Here is a 19426-nt window from a genome sequence, read left to right on the forward strand (position 1 = left end):
GACTCCAAGTCCAAGGCTACATCCATTGTATCACCTAGCTGCCACTCACCTTACAATTTTATAACACTTTAAATGGGTATTTTATACATAATAAAATAAATAACAATCACTAGTATGCATTTTACACTGTAAAAGTGCATAGCACATACTATTTTAGCAACTCTAGGAGATAAGTATTATTATTACCCCCATTTTATAGACGAAGAAACTGAGACTTAAAGGGTTTAAGTGACTTGCTCAGGGTCACAAAGCTAGTAAGTGTCTGTCTGATATGAACTCCAGGTTCTATGTATTATACCATAGAGATGTTTCATAGCCTCAATAAAAGTGAGGTAAGGGACATTTCACCAGAGCCTAATGAGACACTTGCTTAAATGGTAACATCTCAAATATAGAGTACTTTTTTCTATGCAATGATTTTTCCTCACAATAACCCTGTAAGAGTCAGCAAATCAGTAATGATTTATCAAGTACCTATTATTTGCCAGTCACCGTGATAAGTGTCCAGGATACGAAGAAAGGTAACAAGTGCAGTTCTCAATGAATTTACACTCTAATGAAGACACAAGAAGTGTTACGGGCTGAGTTAGAGCTGAGCCCTGCCCTCCTCGGACCTCCACGTCCAGGGGCCTGCTGAGATAAACTCAGGGCTCTGAGATATGGGTGGAGCCAGGAGGAGGGGTCTTGCCTTTGTTGCCTCCCTAGCAGTTCCAGGTCTTTGCCCGGACCTGCTTGAGCACAAGGAACTTCCGGCTCTCTGTCTGGGCTTGCCAGAGCACATGGAACTTCTGGTTCTTTGCCTGGACTGCCTGACCGCAGGGAGCTTCGGGTTAGCGTGGGAAGGGAAGGGGAGGAGAGTAGGCGGAGTTGGGGCAGTCCTAGTACCCAGGTGTCTTGATTTTACCTGTTCTTTCACCCATGTAACCAAAAAATGTACCTACATCACTAAAGGTATAAAAATGCTGCTTGCTGAAATAATAAACAGAGTCACTCAACACCTTCGGCTCTCGCCCCATGCATTGTCCGGGGGATCAGGCCCTTTGCTAGGCAAAGGCCTGGGTGTGGGGGGCTAACAGAACAGACCCCCCGAGTTGGTTGCGAGTCCGGGGACCCACAACAAAGAAGTATTACGCCTATTTTACACATCAGGTAACTGAGACTGAAGTAGAATTTGAATGCAGAACATTTGCACTGGTCTTTCTACTATCCCATACTACTTCTCCTAAAGCATGGTGGTGGTGAAGGTTGTGTCCGCCTACAGTTAGCTTGACATAAAGAAAATCTTCAATGAAATCGTGGAAACCATTCTAAACCCCAAATCAGATAGCTCATAATATGCCAATATGGGGGTATGGGGATGGGGAGGAATAATAGCTGGAGGAAGACAGTGACAATGTCTGGTACACTTTACCACTAGACACATGTGAGCTTATTCATGAAATGAATTCATAAACCTGATGTGACTACATACTAATGAATCTCTTTCCATAATAGATACAAGAAAAATCACCTCCTTATCTTATAGCCATACCTTATGCATCTAGGAGTGACATTTACATGGTTCACCCTACCCTTTTTTTGAGAATAATATCCACAGTCATTAGAATTCAGGTGATAATAACAGAAATATTAATAATAACATATATATATATATATAATTTATTTAGAGTGTTATGGTTTATAAAGTGTTTACAGATATAATCTCATTTTATCCTCATGATAACCGTGGGTGGTAAATACTCTTACCACCCCCATTTTATAGATGATGAGACAGAGCTGCTAAGTGTCTGAGACCAGATTTGAGGCATGGGTAAATTAACAGACTTGCTCGTGGTTATTGCTTAATCTAAGTGGCAGAAGTGGGACTTGAATCAATGCTACCCCTAGTTCCTAGTCCAATAGACATCACAGAAGATCACATGCCTACATTGTACCATGACTAGTATAGTTAGGCACACTAAATTCCAGCATTAATCTCAATGTCATCATTCACATATGAAATATTCAATAAAGAATAGGTTCAAAAGAAAGAGAAAAGAAGAATGAGAGACCCAATAAAGTATAAAAGAGGAAGAGCTATCAGAAGAGATAGAAAGATATGGAGAAAAAGGATGAAGAGAAAGATTTAGAGAAAATGAATATAAATATATCCTCCGCTATGCTAATATCTCTATTTTTTAAGCCTCATTGATTGCCATCGATGCATGATAGTTAGATATAGACTGGAGGTGAGATTAATTATACCTACAAAAGCTAAATAAATATGAATTTTCATGGTCCCCTGGAAGGTTGCTCACAAAATTCCCATAGTATTTCATGGGTTCAATGCCTGTGAATTCTAATGAGTTAAATATAATGAAACCTGTTAAGATTTTACATGTTTGACAGCCGAATGGATCACAGATTTATATTTGACATTTGAATTTCAAAAAGAAGTCATCTAAATCTAACCTCTTCATTTGAAGCTAGGTAAGGGTCTGCTGGTAAATGTTTAACAAGCAGCTCTCCAGAAAAAAAAAATAAAAAAAGAAACCCAACACACTTTTAACAGTGTGTTATTGACATTTTCTCCACCACTTTCTTAAGCCTGGACAATCAACAAAACAATAAATGAAGTCCTGATTTATAGTCTGCTGATTTCAAAGGTGTAAATGCTCACCTTGAAAATTATGTAGGCATTTACAAACCATCAATTTGAGAGCCAGCTTGAGCACCTGATATTAGGGCCAAAGAAGGTAAGCTACTAGCCCAAAGCCAAATAGTCAATACATGGACAGTGACATTTGAGCCTATGTCTCCTTACCCAAAAAACCCAGAGCTATTTCTTTTGTGAAAAACCATCATTCATTCCTTCATTCATTTATTGGTAATACACCTTTTCTGAAGAGAGACTGTTTTCAGTTATTAGCCTAAATGTCATTCAGTTTATAGAGTTATGACATAAATTTTCTTTTGATAAATACATATATTTTCTTCAGAATTTCATAATGGAAGAATCAAGCGACTAGGCTTCTAAGAATATTGAGACAGTTGCCTTCAAAATAAATCCAAAAAGTCTATCGATAACAAGGAAGAAATATGGGTCCTCTCAGGGAAAAATATGTGACTCAATTTGGGCAGCTAAGTGGCACAATGGATAGAGGTCCAGGCCTGGAGTCAGAAAGACTTATCTTCTTGACTTGGCCTCAGACACTTACTAGCTGGGTGACCCTGGACAAGTCCTTTAATCCCTGTTTGCCTCAGTTTCCTCATCTGTAAAAAAAATGAGCTGGAGAAGGAAATGGCAAACATCTCCAGTATCTTTCCTGATAAAACCCCAAATGGGGTCACAAAGAGTCAGACACAACTGAACAATAGTATTTGGAACAGTTACTATTTTGGACATAGCAGAGTTGATCAATATCATCATTTGTACATTCTCTGTCCATTCAAACACACATGTGTTTTATGTATACATACATACATATACATATATATGGAGAAACAGAGAGAGAAAGAGAGATGTATACACACATAAGTACATATATCTGTGTGTTGCCTCCCCGCCCCCCAGGAGGGTGATTTAATTGGTATTATGGAAATCCCCTGTACCAATGCACATTAGCAACTCCTCTATTATTTATACAGTTGCTTAAGGCCTTAAGATGTTAATTGACTTGCTCTTGGTTACAAGGTTCCAATCCAATATTTTAACTCATATCTTTTTTATCCCATAGCCAGACTTCCATTCAGTACACCCTGCTATATTTCACATATGTGTTTATGTATGTGTAAATATATTTATGTCCCTTTTACACAGATACTGTACACAGTTGTATTTTCCTATACTAAAAGAAGCAAATCTAAAGTTTATTATCTAAGTGAAATCCATTCTTTTAAGTTAAGTTTGTTGTATAAGTAAAATTAATATAAAGACAGTGGAGCCATTATTTATCATTTATTTTAAAATGAAAAGTACAGAATAATGCTTAATTCAATTCTGTCAGTCTTGTATCAAAATTGCTACTAATCTTTCTTTTTGTGTGTTGTATACACCTATCCATCAATACAGATATAATAATGTGAATATTGAATACAATAATAATTTTAATTTATATACTACTTTAACAACACCCTAAAGCATCAAATAAAATTCTCAAAAGAAATGTTGATTCATTTGGATTTAGAACAATGAAGAATATGATGAAAATGCTTAATTATATGTGTGTTTCTGTGTGTGTGTGTATGTATGTGAAGTCTTGAAAAATCAAACTTTTCTGAATATATCCAAACATACATACATAAAGACAAGTATTTATGTATACATGTACCTATCTAGATACATAGTTGTGATTATGCACTGATGGAGGGAATAGCCTCATTGTTGAGATCATGTATACAATGAAATAATTGAAGAATACACACATATGTGCATGTATTCAGATTTATTTTGTATATGCAGTGATAGTTTTATTTATAAAATTGTATTCATTAATATTTCAATTTTTCCATATGTATGGTAAACTCTAGTTTACCATACTAGTTAGAGCTATTTTAGCTAATATATAGAGACACAGACAAGGCACACACATATATGTTTGTGTGTATATACATACATATATACATACACACATCTTAACAGTCATACTTCTTAAACATTTGCCTATGGTTAGGCCATTCAAAAATCAAAGAAAATTCAAGATCAAAGCAAATAAAAGAAAATTTACAGAATCATAAATTACCTTTCAGGAGCTTTGCAGACACAGGTGTACTTGAAGGCAAAAGTCCTATCTATAACTATGACCCTCTCTAACTTCCTGCATTACAGATCCAGTTGTCATGATTGCTGTCAACCATGAAGAACAGTTGAGGCTAACTATGTTGATTGGGTCTCCTGAGCTGTTCACTGAATATATTAAAAACAGTACTGCAAGAATATCCTACAAAAGTGACCTACTATAGATATGAGTAAGGGTATGACTATGACAGATGGCATTTTATGGTAAAATTGCTATTCTTTGCTTCTTTTATTTCTTACATGTAAATATTATACATTTGTACCCTTTGAGTTCTTATTGACAGTCAATATCCCAGCTCTTATGATTATCATTTCCAGAACTGAAAATTAGCAAAACATTTGAAATCTAAATGTCAAAACATAAAAGAAAAATAAATGTCTGAAGCGGAAGTTATAAAGTTATTATATACCCAGTTATAAATTGCTTATTCAATTTCTAAAATAATTTTAAAAGATTGTTGCTTACCAAAATATCTTTTCCAGCCCACTTGCACTCGTCCCTTCGCGTATGAGAAACTGGCCAAGCAATCTAAAAGCAGAGAATAAAGATTACTTTGGGTCTGCTTGGAAGGAAGGTTCATTTAAGATCATGACTACAATCATTCTAGGTCAAGCTGGTGTAGCCAAGATGAATCAAAAGCAGATTCCATGGATAGAATTACCCCCTTCTCAGTGTTTCAAGTTCCTATTGAGATATGTCAATTTATGTTAATTTAATTCAGATTTAGTTTAAAAAAATATTTTTTTTAGGAAAAGTGAACAACATGAATTACAAGTTATAAAAACATGCAAACATTACTGCTACCTTTCATTATGCAACTTTTTCTGCTTTTCCCAGAACTTCAGACATTTGAAATTGCTTGCCTTTCAATATATGAGAAATTCTATCACTTTGTTTTTTAGTCTGTTTATAATTACCATTCAGTTAAAAAATTGTTATTCATTTAGTCAAGTCACTTCATCACTTTGTTCTTCTGTTTCATTATCTGTTAAATAAGGGGCCAGGATTAAACACTAAATCTATGTTTTATGATCACTGAAATATCTACTTATTATTTTTGCTTCGATAATTCAAGATTCTGCAACATTTTTCATTATGGATAATCCCTTTCCTAACATGAATCACAACCTCCTCATAACTCAGTAGATAATCTCTGAGAGTTTCTGAGACCAAAAGACATCACACTTCAGTCAACCTGATGATGAGTCACTATTTATCTAGGCTGGTCTTCCAAGCATCTTTATATTCAACGTTGGAAACAGAAACCATAAGAATATCATCCTAATCACGAAAGAACAATAAAATGCCAAAAATCTTATCATTAATTTAGACTACTTTGTGAGATTTTTCCATTTGATGTGTAATTTGTGATTTTAACACAACTTCAGAAGGTGTGAATGAGGTGGTGGGAAACAAGGAGCTCTATCTCCACCATGATTGTGTGATAGTCTTGACCAAATTATTTATGTTAGATTTCCTCACTGTCATTAGAAGAATATCTGCATAATCACTACAAAGACAAAATAATGATTTAGGCAATTGTCTAGTGAAATCAGGACATTCCAAAAGCTGATCTGATAATTCAAAGACAGGCATAAATACGCGAAATTGCAAAGCAATTAAAGCAACATCTTGTTGAATGTTTTCAATATAGGATATCATGAGACAAGTATCAAGAATCTGTTTCACAAGTTATAGGACCAGGTCCATTATTGCATTGGGATAGGTTGCTATCAGGTAAGAAAAACTCCTTTTACTAATGTAGATCAGAAATTTTTTGGAAAGTTCCTGAGAATGACAAGAAATTAAATGACTTGCCCACAGCCAAATAGAATACAGCAGAAGGATCTGAGTTTAGCTATTCTTGGTTTCAAGTCTGACTGCCTATCCACCACGAGACATGGCCTCTCAGGTCTAAAGTCAACTTATATAAAAGTATTATTTATGCCTCTAAATGAAGATAAAACAAAAGAGGATTTTAGGTGACTGACAAATGTTAATGAAAGTCCTACTAGTTAAATTTCACATTCCTGGGCTTGTTAAAATAAAATCTGGAATGTTTATTTTACAAAGATTATGTTTATATCCACCCTAGACCATTCCTTAGTTTACCCTAAAATCCTACTTCTGATTATATTTTTATTTTGCTTTTGAAGTATTTTCTATTGAATATTACAGTCATAACCCAATATTACGATCAATTTTACTACATCATCTGGCATTTCTAAATGAATCATAGCCAGACTTTATGTGATGCCCACGTTTCATAAAAACACATAGGAATAATTGGCTCCCATGATCCCTAGAATTTTTTTCTGTATTTTTTTTTGCTGAAATTCAGTAGAATAACTAGAGTAAGGGTAGTCATATAAAAAGTAATGATTTACCCTGCTACAGACAAGAATGTTTTCGATACCTCAGTTGATTTTGATAATCTGTACATTAAAACTGTGACTATGACAGCATCTACGTTGATCTCATTAAAGAGATTACATCTGCAACACTCTAGGTCACCAGCAAAAACATTTTCCACACATCTGCCACCTATTGGTTATACTATCATTCTCAAAATAGGAGCCTTTTGAGGCCTTTCTTCTGAAACTATCAAATGTCAGAGTTGGGACTGTGGGGGTAAACTTTAGGGATCATCTAATCAAACCTATTCTTTTTCTTTGTTATGTTTAAGAACAAAACTGAGGCCGTGGAGATAGTAACAGAAAGGGAACCTTGAATCACAGATTATGCAACCTCTATAGTGTTGTTGAGGGTATCGTTTGGTCATTTCAATTGTATCCAACTCTTTGTGACCTCATTTTGGGGTTTTTGTGGCAAAGCCATTACAGTGGTTTGCCATTTCCTTCTCCAGCTCAACCCTGAGGCTAACAGGGTTAAGCGACTTTCCCAAGGTCACACAGCTAGTAACTGTCTGAGGCTGGATTTGAACACAGCTCTTTTGATTTGAGCATCCTCTACAGTACTGCCTTCCAATCACCTTGGGGAGATATGGTCTACTACAAAACACCCATATTCATCTTCCCTTTCATTTTCCTCTTCCCCATCCCCTTGCTCTCTTTGAGAACATATGGCAAACATTTAGGCTACTTACTTTCTACTAATCAATAGTTCTGTTTTCTAATGGACCTAACATCTCCGAGTAACGGACAAGCCCTCAGGACAGGGCTCTAGAGATGGAGCTGTTTCACCTCCCATTTAAAACTTTCAAATTCATAATCATTATTAGAGAGGGAAAGTGGTAGCCACGACCAAGAAAGACGTGAATGAATATGAACCTCCATACTGTCCTTCCCCCAACATTTCTAACTTCCTCTGACCTACCATAAACACCTTATCACACCCTCTCATCCCATCATTCTATCACTTCTTTCCCTACCTCTTTTTCTATTTGCCTTTCCATAAACACTCAGCAAAATGTGAGCCAAATTAGACTGTAGTGAAATCAATTATTTAAAGCCAGACACTTAGTTAATGGCACTGCCTGGAAAAGATACATAAATAATAATTTATGACACAAGCAATTTCAAATTTCTAGAGTTCTTTGGGGGGAAAAATAAACTAAGATGTCATGATTTAAGTGCAGCATGACTGTTTCCATGAAGTTATAACTGTTATCCTGAGTAGGTATAAAAAGATTATAGATTTCAGGTTGGAAAGGACTTCAGAAGAGATCATCTTGTCCAGTCCCCAAACCCTTCCTGGATCTTCGCTCCTCTGACAAGGCTGATAAATCATTGTTTGTTTTAATGGCAAATGAAATGGGAGATGAACTCAGTTAAACTCTTTGGATGAAATGTGTATAATTTTATTTACAAATTTAAAAAAAAAACTTACTAAATTAAATTTAGAAATATTTTTCTTTCACTCCTTTTGCCACTAAGTCACTATTTCCACTCTTCATCACTTTCAAACTCCTTGACCCTCGATTCTGCCTACTAATACAACTAGTACAACAATCTGGACTAAAAGCATTGAAATCTGGATAGAGTGTCGAATTTTGAATCAGGAATACTTGGGCTCAAACCTTACCTCTGAAACATGCTGGTGGAGTGATCCTGATGAAGTCCTTTAACCTTTTAGGCCCTCAGTCCCTGATCTATAAAATCATAGTCTGGGCTAAATGACCTCTGAAGCCCTTTCCTGTTCTAAATCCATGTTCCTACAAACCCACCAGAATTGATAAGATATTAGATAGATAGACAAACAGATAGATAGACAGATAGATAGATAGATAGATAGATAGATGATAGACAGACAGATAGATAGATAGATAGACAAATAGATAAACAAGAGGACACAGCACAGAATTCTGCATTTCACCTACATTTATGGGGCACGATAGCAACGGTTAGCTAGGCTAAGACAAAGAGTGGTTAGGCTGGAGGCATATGCCTTTTTTTAATATAAATGATTATAATAGTTTCCTGTTGGATTTCTCTGTCTCCATCCTCTAGCTTTTCTAATCCATTCTACATACTACTCCCAGATTAAATTCCCTAAATATCATATTAATTGTTTTTTTACTTTCTCCCTATTGTTTACTAAAAAAAGGTCCACATTCCTTAGGCTGCCATTCAATCGCCTTCTAATTCAGTTCTCATCTGCATCCAAATCTAGCAAATTTGACTAAAGCAATTATGGAACAAACATTGTGAGACAAATAGCTTCTTTTCTGATCTCAAAGCATTTGCAATCTAATAGATGAAGAGGATTCAGGATGACTTGATTTCTTTCCCCACTTTCCCTGAATTTCTTTCACAGGGGCACTTTTATTTGAACTATTCTAAAGTCACCATATGGATACAACTTCTCTACTCCCCCAAATAGTGGCACCAATTTCATTATACTCCCAGGGAGACCCAAAAAAGCTTTCATTCCCATCCTTTTTCGGCAGCAAAAAGAAAAAGAAGGGCTATTATAGCTCTGACAATATAAAATAAGGAACAAGTATTAAGAAAAATGACATAAAAAGGTTTTTTTTTAAGGATTACATAATACATTTCAATTATATAATCTCTCCCACCACTAACTTCATCTGAATTTATGTAATAAGTTTTTTTGTAAAGAGCAGCCTTCATAGACACAAGTAACAGCCTGTAACAATACATTTTGCATTATTTGGAATGACTACTAAATGTACAATTAGAGGCTTGAATATGAATTGTAGAACTTTAGAGATGTTTAACTCCACTACACTCAGACTGCTCATCACCTTTACCTTTCCATTTTGGGGGTATCAAACAAAAACTAATAAAACCTTGCCAATCTCATCTTTTAAGGGAGCAATTATCATGTCACATCTTTGAAACCAACTCATCAACCAACAAAAAAACCATCTGTTTAGAAGCATTTGCTATGGTGTCAACAGGAAATCATAACATCATGAGACTTATGTGAAAATCAGGTTTATTACAAGAGAAATGATCATGCATGTGGAACCCAAAGAGTTCACAATCCTTGCAGAAGTTTACATATTTATGACAGTACAACAAAAGGAGAAGAAGGAAGGACGAGGGGATGGCATGGGAGGGGATAGGTGGGGAAAAGGACAAAACCCCTCCTGAAGGGGAGGAGCAAGGAGAGGACAAAAGCCCCATTCTTTTCCCTTGGAAACCTCTAGACTATGTTAGGAGGGTCTGCTTATCTGTAAAGGACCTGAGCTGCAGGAGCATTCTCCCAGCTCGGCACAGACTGGCTGGCACCTGTCTTGCCTCCCGGGAGCATACAGGGAATCCAGCTTGGGATGCAAACAATAAATTATGTCAGCTGTGAGGTTTCATCTTTGATACATTCAGGGCCTTCTGCATGCTGAGTCCAGTGTTTCTGGAAAATACTGAAACTCAAAAAGACAAATTGAGGGGACTCTTTAATAGCCCTTAACCATGGACACTGATTCAATACACCTCTGTTTGCTAAACCATAGCTGCTGAATCTTCCAGAAGGTACTACTTGTGCTATGGCTGAGCAATGCTCTTAATTTTATTGTGCTGGGGCCAGCACAATGTATCTTCTTCTGTGTCCTGTCAGTACCACCAGACAGAATATTTCTGGCATACGGATCCTTATGGATGTCAACATCAAACTTCATAATTGAGTTAAAAATTTTTTTTCATGGAAACCACAAAATTCCATACCCAAGAAAGATGTTGGAAGAGAATTTCTCAACCTCTTACTGATAATGGCCATGTCCTGACCCTCAAGAAGCTTGTAGGTCTTTTCTAGAGAGAGGAACTAAATAGCTGTGGTCAGATCCTGCTCAAAATCTAGGAAAGGAGCACAACACAACTAACTTCTCTTTTATATCACACACAATCCGCCATTCTGCTGTATCAGGGAAGCTGTAGTTTCCCTTAGGAACTTTATGAATTAGTCCCTCAGGTCACAACTAGGAAGATTCCAAGAGGGATCGTATGGGGATGCGAATAACCTTCATATGTGGTCAGAGTGTGGGTCATACCATCATAATGCCAATGGTACCACCAGAAATACATAGAGAGAACATAGTCTGAATAACAACATTCATGGCCAGAGTACCGAAGGTCTTGAACATCATATGGGCATATATATCATTTTCCCCCCTCTGTTGGCTTTAGACGTCTTTTTGGAGGGTGGCTTCTGTGAATAACACAGGGTGATCTTCTACAGTGGAGGTCACTTTAGAAAATATGATGCTAGATCTCCTCCAATCTTATCCTAATTGATGACAGTAATGCATTGAATAGGAGACCTCAGGGCTTTAATAAATTTATGGCTCTGTGCTTTATCCTCCATGTCACTGTCTTTCAGGGTCATAACAACTATCAGATTAGATGCTAGGGGCATCCCAGAATGGAAGAGAATACAACCTGAGGGTCAGTGTCTCTTACAAATCCAGCTTTAAATATTTTAGAACCACTATCAACAGCAAGGGTAGTGATACTATCACCCATAAGAAACCTTAAAGTAGCAACTAGTTTAAATTAGTAAGAGAAAGGAGATGGTGTAGCACATGGAGACAACAGAGTGTGGGGGAGGGGGGTGTCTTCTGAGTGTAAGAACTCAGATGTAGATGAGTATATTTCTTATCTCTCTTTCCAGACTCTCAACTCTTTAAGAGGAACTAGGATATTTTGTTCATCTGAGCTTCTTGAGGGCAAGGACTTTTTGCCTCTTTTTTGTATTCCCAGCACTTAGCATAGTGTCTGGCATGTAGTAGACACTTAATAAATGCTTAATGACTGACTTTTATCCCTACAGCATCTAAGTCAGTAGCAAGCATACAATGAAAGCTTTCAGAATTAATGAACCGACCTATCTCAGTTCCATTTCTGGGGTTATAAAGATAGTTATGGCACAAATCCTACTCTCTAGGAGACTTTCAACAAGGTGAATAAAAGGACAAATACACACATTACTATGATACAAAAGAGAAGTTGGTAAATACAAAGGAATAAGACTAGGAAAGTTCTTGGTTGCAGAATGTTCAGGAAGGTGGTATCAGTGTAGTATAGATATGCTAATTACCTAGTAATCCCTTTCCTTTAACCTGCCTTCAGTCTAGCCAAAGCATATGACCCTCAAGAGGCCTTATTAAGAACACAGCAGTGCTTTGACTTTTCTAGACAGTTAAGCCAATAAAGGATAAGATTTCCATTAATTTTGGTCATAACATAAAATGATCATATTTAGGCCAACTCCACCCCAAAAAGACTTTCCAGTTTCATGACAACAGGCACAGTGCTCCAAGAAAGGAAGCTACTATTGCTAAGTTTTCATCCTTTCTCTTCCCTATAGGAAAGCTGGGCTAAAAAAGTTTAGACCAGGGGTGGAGAACTTGAGGAGTGAAGGATTTGTTCTGTGAAGTTTGGATTCACTCAAAGGGCTGCACTTGAGGACCTAAAGGGCCACATGTGGCCTCAGGGCCACAGGTTCCCCACCCCTGATCTAAGATCGTCCTACAAGCTTGACTATCATCTCAGGGTATTCTCATCTTGCTACAAAGGTTAAATTAGTAATGAAAAGTCTCCTTTCTAACTTAATCATAGAATATATATAGTATAAAATAGGAAAAAAAAATTAGGTAATCTTAAATAATTTGCATTTTTTACCCTATAATCAAGAGTGTATAATCAACATAAAATCTGGTTAGAAATATTAGTTAAATTATTCAAAATAGACAACTCATAGACATAAACAAAATTTGCAAAGCACTATACAAAGTGTCATCTCATTTAATCCTCCCACAACTCTGAGAATTAGATGCTATTATTATCTGCGTTTTATAAATAAGGAAACTTTACCTCAGCAAGGTTCAACGACTCCCTCAAGGTTCACAAATCTAGGTGTAAAGTGTCTAATGCAGAATTTGAAGTTAGACCCTCCTGACTCAAAATTCAGTACCCTTAGTTACTGTGCTGCCTCAGAAATTATTTAAATACAAGAAACGAAAAACTAAAGATGACCAAATGCAGATTTAGAGCTAATTCGTCCTTTAAAAACAGGGTAGGACATAAAATTTAATAAAACAAAAAAAAGTTATAAGACATGATCTGCCAACACCAGATAGTATTTAAATTGTTGCAGGACAATTTTCTTTAATTCTTACAGATACTTTGATAAAATTTGAATTACTTTTGGGGATTAACACACAAAATGTGTTGCATTTGTGTTTCCTCCAAGAAGATTTAAAAAAAAATGTGTTAATCCATTTGATTCAGTTTACAAATGAATAAGCTGGTTTTCTTCCAGAATAGAAGAGGCAAGGTATTCATTTCTATCATCTGAAGAGGCTTAGAGTCAGAAAGAAAGGTCAGGGAAAATAATACCAGAATATTATTTGTTGTGTCTTTCAAAACACTTAACTATAAAAAAAAATTAAAATACTACAATTTTTGCATGCTGATCTGTAATAAATCAAACTTCTTTATGAACCTAATCAGTATATTAGCATTTGGGGAAGCTCTTTGCAAATGAAAAAGTAAATGTCTTTGTTGGAATATCTTCCTCTCTGAGAATGTACATCAACTTTGAACTTAACTATGCAACTCTTACCGAAAGTAATGTTCTCCATCAAGTGTAAAAAGCTTTTACCAATCTGTCACCATTTTATTAGTATTCAATCTATTATGGTTTATGAGGAGCTGAGGCACACCATTTTACAGCACTCAGAGTGAAGAAAGAAGCAAAATCAACACCCACACATTCAAACACTGAGGTGTATGCACTCTCAGAAATATACTGTAATATGACCTTTTTGTGAGGCTTTCTAGAAGTCATTTTTATGTTTCAGAGAACTAAAGCTGGAAGTATTGACTGTTATAGAACTGTTAGCTTAAAGCAGAGCTCATTTATTCACTTAATAGTATCATTTCCCTTCCACTGTGTCAATTCTATACTGGTTTACCAAACTATAAGTCATGAAAGTGGAATGGATCTCATGATATAAAATGAATGAGCCATCAAATGTTGATGGGTTTTCCATGACAAAAATAGATTCTTCACTTTTCCTTCAGACGTTTTCATGTTATCTTAAGTTAACCATGTATAGTAGAACATTTGAGACTTTAATAGCTTTTTAAAGTGTGAGAGTAAAAATGTATACCATAAAAGTGATTACACATTATATGAATGTGTATACACACATACACACATACATGTAGGACAGCTAAGTAGTACAGTGGATAGAATGCTGGGCTTGGAATCAGGAAGACTCATCTTTGTGAGTTCAAATCTGGCCTCAAAACACTTACTAGCTGTGTGACCCTGGGGAAGTAGCTTAACTCTGCCTTAGTTCCTTATCTGCAAAATGAGCTGGAGAAGGAAATTGCAAACCACTCCAATATCTTTGCCAAGAAAACCCCAAAATGGAGTCATGAAGAGTCACACACAACTGAACAACAAAATATATACATACAAATATATATGCATTAAAATAAATGAAGGTCAGAATGGTTAGAAGTTACAAAGAGGTAATTTCAGACAATGTCAAGGAAAAAAAAAACCTTTCTAACCATTATAGCTCTCAAAAATACAAGGGGATACTTTGGGAGGTGAAGGGCTCACCTCTTTGGAAGTCCTTAAGCAAAGAATCGACAACCAAATGTCAGGTGTATTATATTGGGGAATCCTTTGGGGAATGGATTGGTCTAGATGACTTTGAAATCCCTTCTAACTCTTAAATTCTGTTATATTATGATATCAAATAGCCACATAAGATTAAATCAAATTTGACCTTTTCCAAAATTAGAATTGAAAATTGCCATTATTCCACCTTAGTGACTTTAATTGTTTAAATACTCTAGTACATATATTAGAATGAAAATACCTTTTGAAAATCCTTGATATTAACCAGGTTGAATGAAAATATGTGATCTTTTGCTCCAACATACAGCCTACTCCGTTCCTCGTCCAAAAGGAAAGTGTGATAACTGGAGCTGTTTGTCAGGCCATTGAAAGTGATAACATTGTTGGATTCCAACATTTCTGCAAAGTAACAAAGCACACATTTCTGTTAGTTTGATGACATAATAAAAGAAACACAGCCTATAACAAATGCTGAAACATGGACGCTGCATTCTATAATTATCTGATCTTGCCTACTTTGCTTGAGTTTATGCATGATAAAGAAACTAACTTCTTATATTTCACTAAAATAGCAGTTATACATTTAAAATTAATTCTATTCTTACAGATCCCAAAAATAGTAGAAAAGAGGCTATATATATATGTAAAAATCTGGGTTGGAGACCAAGGAGAAGGCTATTGCAGCAACTCAGCTGCCAAAATTATTTTTCCAGTAGTGTAGGTCTGACCATAACACATTTTTCCCTTTCATTCCACTTCTCCCCTTCTCTCCTGCCTTACCCCACCTCTCCCCTCAATACACACACACACACACACACACATACACACACCCCTCTGGTGGCTTCCTCTTACTTCAGGCTCAAACATAAAATCTTTTGTTTATCTTTATAGGCTTTTCAAAATCTAACCCCTTCCTACCTTTCTAAACTTCTTCCACATTCCTCTGCTCCATTCACTCTACAATACAGGCTAGTCTAAGGCCTCCTTGTTACTCGCACACAATAACCTCTTTTCAATCTATTCCCCATGCCTGGAATGTTCTCTTTTTCTCTCAGCCTACAACTTTTAGAATACCTGACTTCCTTTTAGATTGAGTTCTTAAATTAAACTTCTTCCAAGATGCCCATCCTTGTACCCCTAGATGCTATCCCCTCCAAAGTTAATTTCTCTCTACTTTGGATTTATTTTAAATGTTCTGATTTATAAATGGTAACTTCTCCTGTTAGAGCATAAGCTTCTTGAAAACAGACTTTTTTTTTCTTTGTATCCTTGGCTTATGACAATGCCTGGCACATAGGAAGAGCTTAAAAATAATTATTTATTATTGATAGTCCAAATCTTCCCTTTTACATATAAGGAAACTGAGACTTATAGAAGTTAAGTGATTAACTCAAGGTCCCACAGCAAGGAAGTGACAGAGATGGGTCATTTGAATCCCTATGTAGCATTCTTTCCATGATAGTAGTCTGCTTTGTATGAACATATTCTGCTTTTAAACCCTAATACATTATGAAGACAGCTAAGATTGATGGATATTTGGCTTCATTTTTGCCTGTACATTTATATAAAAAAGAACACAACAGAGAAATAGACTGCTCATTATTATTGGGGATCGTGGGTAGTCACAACCTCTGACCTTCACTTTCTTCATGTGTAAAATGGTGATAATGTTACTTTCATTATCTGCCTTAGAAGGCCATTGTGAAGAAAAAGTTGCACGGATATGCAAACTATTGTTATGGTGAAGAAAATTCTGAAGAGAAATTAAGTGGTTCTCCTCTCCCCAGAAATTTGCATAGTATATACATTGTCTCCCTTCCCTTTTCAATTACCTGATCTACTTTATATAAAGTGATTATAATTTAATTAAGGATTAATTTAGTTTTAACAGGTAACTAGCTCCAAGAGAATACAAAAAAGTTATGGATCCAAAAAAAAAAGATCAATAAGAAGGGCTCGTATGCAATCAGTCAGACAGAAAAGAAAAGATTTAGTTCAGTAAAAGTGAGTAGGAATGGAAATCTACTTCATGAGAGGCAGTGTGACATATTGGATAACATACTAGATTTGGCATCAAGAAAGACGTGGGTTCAAATCCCCCTTCTGTCATTTAAGAATGATGTGTCTAGGTGTAGTCCACTTAATCTTGAAAAAACCTCAATTTCTTCAAATGTAACATTGGGATAATAATACTTCTATTAGCCCATCTCACAGGGTAGCCATGGGGCTCAAACAAGATCATAAAAAGGGTAAATAAAGGCAAGATACTTTCTGAACCTTGTTAGTACCATGTCAAAGACTTATTCACTATGTAAAGATAACTTAGAAAGTTTAGGTTCTTCAAATATAACAATCGCTCTGAAGACAGAAACTATTCTTAGTTTAAGTCAAACTAATAAAACCTTAAATTCTTCAGAAATCAAAAGAGACTCACTGTTTTCCTTTAGCACAAATGAAACAAACTCTGGTTTGCAGCTGTTTTCCATTGGTTTATAATTCTGCTTAATTTCCTCCCATCCTTTTCCATCTGACTCTAGCTTCTCTCACATTTTGCATTCTTTGCCTCTGAGATCCATTGCATAAATGTATTCAATACTTGGTAGTTTGCTTTCCAAGATAAGCAAAAGAACTATATGAATATAACTACCAACCACTATTTATAGAAATTCAAATCTAAATAATTGGAAAAATGTTCATTGTTCATGAGTAGGATGAAGCAATATAATAAAAATGCCAATACCACCGAAATTAATTTACTTCTTCAATGTCATAACAATCTAACTACCAAAGGTTCACTTTATATAACTAGAAAATAATGATAATGAAATTTTATATGGAGGAAAAAAAGGATAAGCATTTCAAGAGAAAAAAATGAAAAGAAATGGGAATGAATGGGACCTTAGCAATGCCAGATCCCAGATCTCAAACTACACAGTAAAGCAATAATTATTAAGACAAATTAGAACTGGTTAAAAAGTAGAGAGATCAAACAGTGGAACAAATTAGGTATATAACAGAACACTGGTATTCAATAAACACAGTGACCCCAGCTACTATGGTAAAGACTAACTATTTGATCAGAAAAAAGGATGCTTAAAAGCTGGACAGCAATACAGAAGAAAATAGAGACCGATACCACATATTCTGAACAAATATAAACTCCAAATTAGTATGTGGACTTGAAATAAAATTTCATATCAGAAACAAATGAGATAAACATGGAAAAAATAAACTGATTTATGGATTGGAAAGTTCATGATCAATCAAGGAATAGCTCTCATGGAAAAATAAAAGTAAGTTTATTAAAGAAGATACAGTTGATAATTTTATTAAATTGATTTTAGTTTTTTTTTTCATAATTAAATCCAATAAGCTAAGATTTAAAAGGAACTACCTAACCAGGGAAAATCTTTCCAGCAAGTTTCTCTGATAAAGGTCTCATTTTCAAAATATCTAAGCAACTGATTCAAAATCATAAAAATAAAAGTCATCCCTAATTAATAAATTGTCTATAGACACGAACAGTCAATTCTCAAAGAAAATTAGGCTATCTATAGAAATATGAAAAAATTGTACTGATTAGAGAAATGAAAATTAAAATAATTCTGAAACTTGACTCCACACATAATATAGTAGTAAAAATTATTACAAAAAGAAAATAATAAATATTGAAAGGCTTGCAGGAAAATGGGCACATTGATACATTATTGGTGAAATTGTGAATAAATATAAACTTTTTAGAAAGCAATTCTTGAATCATACACAAAAAGTTACTAGACAGAGAATGCTATATTACTGCTAGATCTAAACCAGAAAGAGATCAGAGAAAGAGGAAAAAGTTTTTATGTATAAATATATATATATATGTACATATATTATGCACATATGTATTTATTTTTTCATGGTGGCAAAAAACTGAAAACTAAAGGGCTGGCCATAAACTGAGGAATAGCTAAATAAGCTTGGCATATGAATATAATAGAGTACTATTATGCTACAAAAAATGAGGAAATGGACAATTTCAAAAAAGACATGGAATGACTTATAAGAACAACTTCAGGGTGAAATAAGCAGAATCAGATGAACAATTTATGCTATAACACTAATATTATAAACATGAACAATTTTGAGAACATTTGTAAAATTAATGAAGAATAAAATGAGCAAGACTAGAATGATCCAGACAACTATAGTGTAAAAACCAACAATTCCGTAAGCCATAAGATCTATAATACATACAACAACCATTTATGATTCCAGAGGATTAATGATGAAATCTGCTATTCTTTAGAAAGAGGTGATAAATAAAAGGCATTTATACTTTTATATACACCCACTGATGGAATTTGTTTTGCTTGACCATGAATGCTTATTACCAAAAAAAAAAAATGTCTTTTTTTCTTTTCTTGCTTTATTTTTTTTAGCCGATGAGATGGGAGAAGGAAGAGAAATAGTTTTCTATTAATTAAATAAAAAACAGAGAGGGGAGTGCTACAAAACTGAGATGTTGCATGTACTTTCAGATTAGGTCATGTATTACTAGTTTTACTTAGCTGTTTTATATTGCAACA

The 19426-nt window shown here is 35.1% G+C and overlaps 1 protein-coding gene across 1 annotated transcript in view; it reads right to left on the minus strand.

Moving 5' to 3' along the window:
• SEMA3A (semaphorin 3A) overlaps nt 1-19426 on the minus strand; it is a 299829-nt gene that overhangs the window by 198855 nt on the left and 81548 nt on the right. Inside the window, exons 2-3 of the mRNA XM_036761139.1 lie at nt 15097-15254; nt 5244-5306 (exon numbers count right to left, since the gene is read on the minus strand). Of these exons, the coding sequence (XP_036617034.1) occupies nt 5244-5306; nt 15097-15254 (221 nt within the window). The remainder of the gene's footprint in view (nt 1-5243; nt 5307-15096; nt 15255-19426) is intronic.

The sequence above is a fragment of the Trichosurus vulpecula genome, chromosome 5, assembly GCF_011100635.1.
Source record: "Trichosurus vulpecula isolate mTriVul1 chromosome 5, mTriVul1.pri, whole genome shotgun sequence".
Taxonomy (NCBI): Eukaryota; Metazoa; Chordata; class Mammalia; order Diprotodontia; family Phalangeridae; genus Trichosurus; species Trichosurus vulpecula.